We start from the raw sequence: 4,275 nt of genomic DNA, 5'->3' as shown, positions 1-4,275 counted from the left end.
AAGTGCAATTACCTCCCTTGTTTCAAATGATAGCAATCACAAATCACTGCTCCTTAAAATGCTGGTTCATTTACGAACAAACTCTCATGCAACCAACATAGCCTAAGAACTTCTTATGAGACTACAAAATTGCAATATTTTCACCAATTTCCCAATCATAATTAGCAAAACGTGAAACCAGTAGACTATATAAATATTCGATCTTATAAGATATATAAATACATAAAATGTATAAATTGTGTGCATATTCCTTCTTTTGTTAAATATATTTTTACTACAACTCACCACGTGGAGAAAAGCCTCTTTAATGAATCACTTCACTATACACACACACACATGCACACACACAAACACACATTTGTGTGCATGTGTATGTGCATCCACATTCCATGGTGCCATGAGTTGAACAGGTTGTCACAGTTCAAGTCACTTCTTAGAGCTACAATTTGACTAGATGGGTTGAGAACCACATTCTATGTACATGTTCCATCATCGTTTCATGGTGATGATCCTGAAGTGGACTTAAGATCAAATACTAGTCAGCTGATCCAGTAGGCCAGGCCCCGCATTAGTTAGTTGGGTAAGCGCTCTGTTAAGCCATCAAGCAGGAAGCTCCAAAAATGGTGCCCATTCTCCACAAATGACCCCTGAAACCTACTGGCATGCTACATGTTGAGTTTTTCACTGACTGTATTTGTGTAAGCAAGCTGTCTCCAACTCTCTACCTGGATGTTGTTCCTATTGTCAACCACATTCCTGAGTCAACAAGGTAGATTTTTATCAAAGCAACAGTACAACAGAGTAGTAGTAGTAGTAGTAGTAGTAGTAGTAGTAGTAGTAGTAGTAGTAGTAGTAGTAGTAGTAGTAGTAGTAGTAGTAGTAGTAGTAGTAGTAGTAGTAGTAGTAGTAGTAGTAGTAGTAGTAGTAGTAGTAGTAGTAGTAGTAGTAGTAGTAGTAGTAGTGACTGTTTCAGGGGTTAGAAGAAGTTTTGTTTCTTTGTTATTAAACAAGTGTCTTTTTCTCTATTACAGGTGGCCAGGGATTCCTACAAGACTATGAAGGGCCCTGAATCTTTGCATTTTATTACAGAATATCAGGTGAGGAGTGCTGCATGTATACAGTTCTGTGTCATATTCCAATTTTTACTGAATATTTTTTAATGTTATATTGCTTATATAGGTGCAGGCATGGCTGTGTGGTTAAGAAGCTTGCTTTGTAACCACCTGGTTTCAGGTTTAGTCCCATGGCATGGCACCTTGGGGAAGTGTCTTCTAATATAGTGCCAGGTCAACTAATGTCTTGTGAGAGAATTAAGTAGACAGAAACTGTGCAAGCCAGATATGAAACCATTAAACCTGATATGTTTTTCCTCTGTCTTTCACTCTGTCTATTTTTATCCTTTTATCCTTTTCCGTTGAAGAGCATAAACTTGAAAAGCTGAACACTTTCATTCTTCTTGAGCCACAAATTAATACACCTGCTTGTTGTTCCCTCACCTGTCTTTGTCGTTTGTTTTCTGTACATTTGAACCACACACACACACACACACACACACACACACATGCATGCACACAAACATTCACACATATATATATATCTGTGTGTATGCCTTTGTGTCTGCGTTTGTCACCAGCATCTCCTTTATCTGTTGCTTGACCACTGGTGTTGGTTTGCTTACATCCCTGTAACTTAGCATTTTGGCAAAAGAGAGCAATAGAATGGGTACAAGAGTTTAAAGAAAAGGTGTAAGTATTACAGCCAATTTCTTCTACTAAAACACTTCAAGGCAATGCCCCAGCTGGGCCACAGTCTACTAACTGAAACAAGTAAAAAATATACATACCCCTACATTTTGTTTATGTTGTAGCATATGTTCCATGTTGTGTTTACATATAACTATATCATGTTATGTATGTATACAGCTATACCATGTTGCTTATATATGGTTACATCATGTATGTGCATAGTTACATCATGTGTTTATCTCAGTATATTGTTTTATGTTACACACATTTTACCATGTGTGTTATATGCAAGAGTGCCATTATTAACCATATTTTTAAACTAAAGACAAATTTATAGATTTATTTTTGCATAATTGCAAAGTCGTCAATGCTTCAAATTTAAAATCCTTGCAGTTGAATAATTTTTGAAAAATAAAATTTATTTGCATTGGCTTTCAATTGATTTGCTGCTTTAATTCCATGGAATATCTTTGTTCTGTTTTAGCCATACTGCCAAAAAATGGCTCAAGTTTTCTATTTATTCTTTTACTTTTTACAAGTTTTAGTCATTATACAGTGGTTATGTAAGGACAGCTCATTTAAGGGATTTAGCTGATCATATCAATCCCAGTACATAATGTATAAGGATGTTTCCTTTACATTCAATAATATATCAAACTACACAGTTTTTACACACACACACACACACACACACACACACACACGTTTTCCTCATTCTTTTCTTTTTTTCCAGAACTTTAATTAATAGCTGAGCCATTTTGAGCATTACTTCTATGCATAACAGCTCAACCCATTTGGGCCCCATTTCTGTCCAAACTAATCCTTGCTGGCTCTTATAAAAATGACTCTTCTATCTCTAGTCACTAAATGGGACTATAGATGGAACTTTCTATAAAAATAATTACTATTCCTTTCCCAAACACCAATTGCTTACTATATAACTATAATAATATTGTTTACATTTTATTGACAGATTGCTTGTCTTATCAGCAATTTCTGTTTGTGTTCAGACCCATTTTTCTCTATTTGCAGAAACTTCTAGAGAAAGAAAGAAACATGACTTTTAATAAGTTGAGTCACATGACTCAACCGCCAAGGGTAATTTGTCATGCTTATATATTTTTCTTTCTTCCTTTCTTTCTTTCTTTCTTTCTTTTCTTTTCTTTCATTATTTATTCATCTGTTTCACACACATTAACATTACCAAACCTGCTTCCCAAAGACTAAACTTCCCCTTCATGGCCAAAAAATATTTCAGCCCTGATCTGTTACCGCCTCAAAACATCAATTCCACCTTCACAATATGCAGAAAGAAAAAGAAATCTCTGGGGTTTTAGTCTTTGTTTCATTTTATAAACAACTGATTTTGTATTTATACCACTATTATTAAGAGCTTTATTAAACTTAATATACTGATTCGCCTTAAAGATAAATTCTCAGCTGCTGGTTTTGTTAAAAAATTGCTGATGCATTAGCAGTGCTATCATATTAAACCTATAGACAATAAACTTATAAATTTCAGTAATAAACATATAGATTTTAGTGATCATCATTATTGACAGTGTCGCATCATTCAAGGCTGAATCTTTGGATCTGCTTGCACCTACATTTCTGGTGTTAACTCTTGTTAATTGTCTTTCCAATCAAAGTGTTACTTTCATTGTAATAAAATACGTTTAATAGCAAGATAAAAATAATGACAATTGAATTTGTGTGAAAATACGGGAGATTGCCAAAGTGACTGAAGAGATCTCCAAACCTCACTGTACCACCTAACATGATATGTGTCCAGACAATGAAACATCATTCCAGTTGTTTGCGCTGCATCATGTCTTCTAGCCCAGCATAACAGAATATTGTCACTAACACCATTTCCCCCATTGGCCTACTGCCACTCTGAGAGACAAAAGATAATAAATATGTTTTAAACACTGAAATATACTTTGAACGTTTTGACCATCAAATATATTTGGTATTTCATATCACACAAATGCACACAAATACACATTTTTCATATATTTTTCAGTTATCAATTCTTAATTTATTTTATGTATCTCTGTCGTTGGTACCAATCTTTTTGTACCAGTTGCTTTTACAACATCAGTATACACAAAATCTATCCATCGCAGGAGTGGCTATGTGGTAACAAGCTTACTTCCCAACTACATGGTTCCAGGTTCAGTCCCATTGCATGGCACCTTGGGCAAGTGTCTTCTACTATAACCTCCTTGTGAATGGATTTGGTACATGGAAACTGAAAGAAGCCTGTCATATATATATATATATATATATATATATATATATATATATATATATATATGTCTGTGTGTGTGTATTTATGTGTCTGTGTTTGTCCCCATACCATCGATTGACAACTGATGTTGGTGTGTTTACGTCCCCATAACTTAGCGGTTTGGCATAAGTGACTGATAGTATAAGTACTAGGCTTACAAAGAATAAGTCCTGAGGTCGATTTGTTTGACTAAAAGGCAGTGTTCCAGCATGACCACAGGCAAATGACTGGAACGAG

At 35.0% G+C, this 4,275-nt stretch overlaps 1 protein-coding gene across 1 annotated transcript in view; it reads left to right on the top strand.

The window, feature by feature from the left end:
- LOC106871741 (uncharacterized) overlaps positions 1-4,275 on the top strand; it is a 37,783-nt gene that overhangs the window by 29,757 nt on the left and 3,751 nt on the right. Inside the window, exons 11-12 of the mRNA XM_014918360.2 lie at positions 1,032-1,097; positions 2,778-2,843. Of these exons, the coding sequence (XP_014773846.1) occupies positions 1,032-1,097; positions 2,778-2,843 (132 nt within the window). The remainder of the gene's footprint in view (positions 1-1,031; positions 1,098-2,777; positions 2,844-4,275) is intronic.

Source organism: Octopus bimaculoides, chromosome 8, assembly GCF_001194135.2.
Source record: "Octopus bimaculoides isolate UCB-OBI-ISO-001 chromosome 8, ASM119413v2, whole genome shotgun sequence".
In the NCBI taxonomy this organism is placed as follows: domain Eukaryota; kingdom Metazoa; phylum Mollusca; class Cephalopoda; order Octopoda; family Octopodidae; genus Octopus; species Octopus bimaculoides.
The sequence above is the reverse complement of the archived record's forward strand: the minus strand, read 5'-3'. Positions and strand labels throughout refer to the sequence as shown.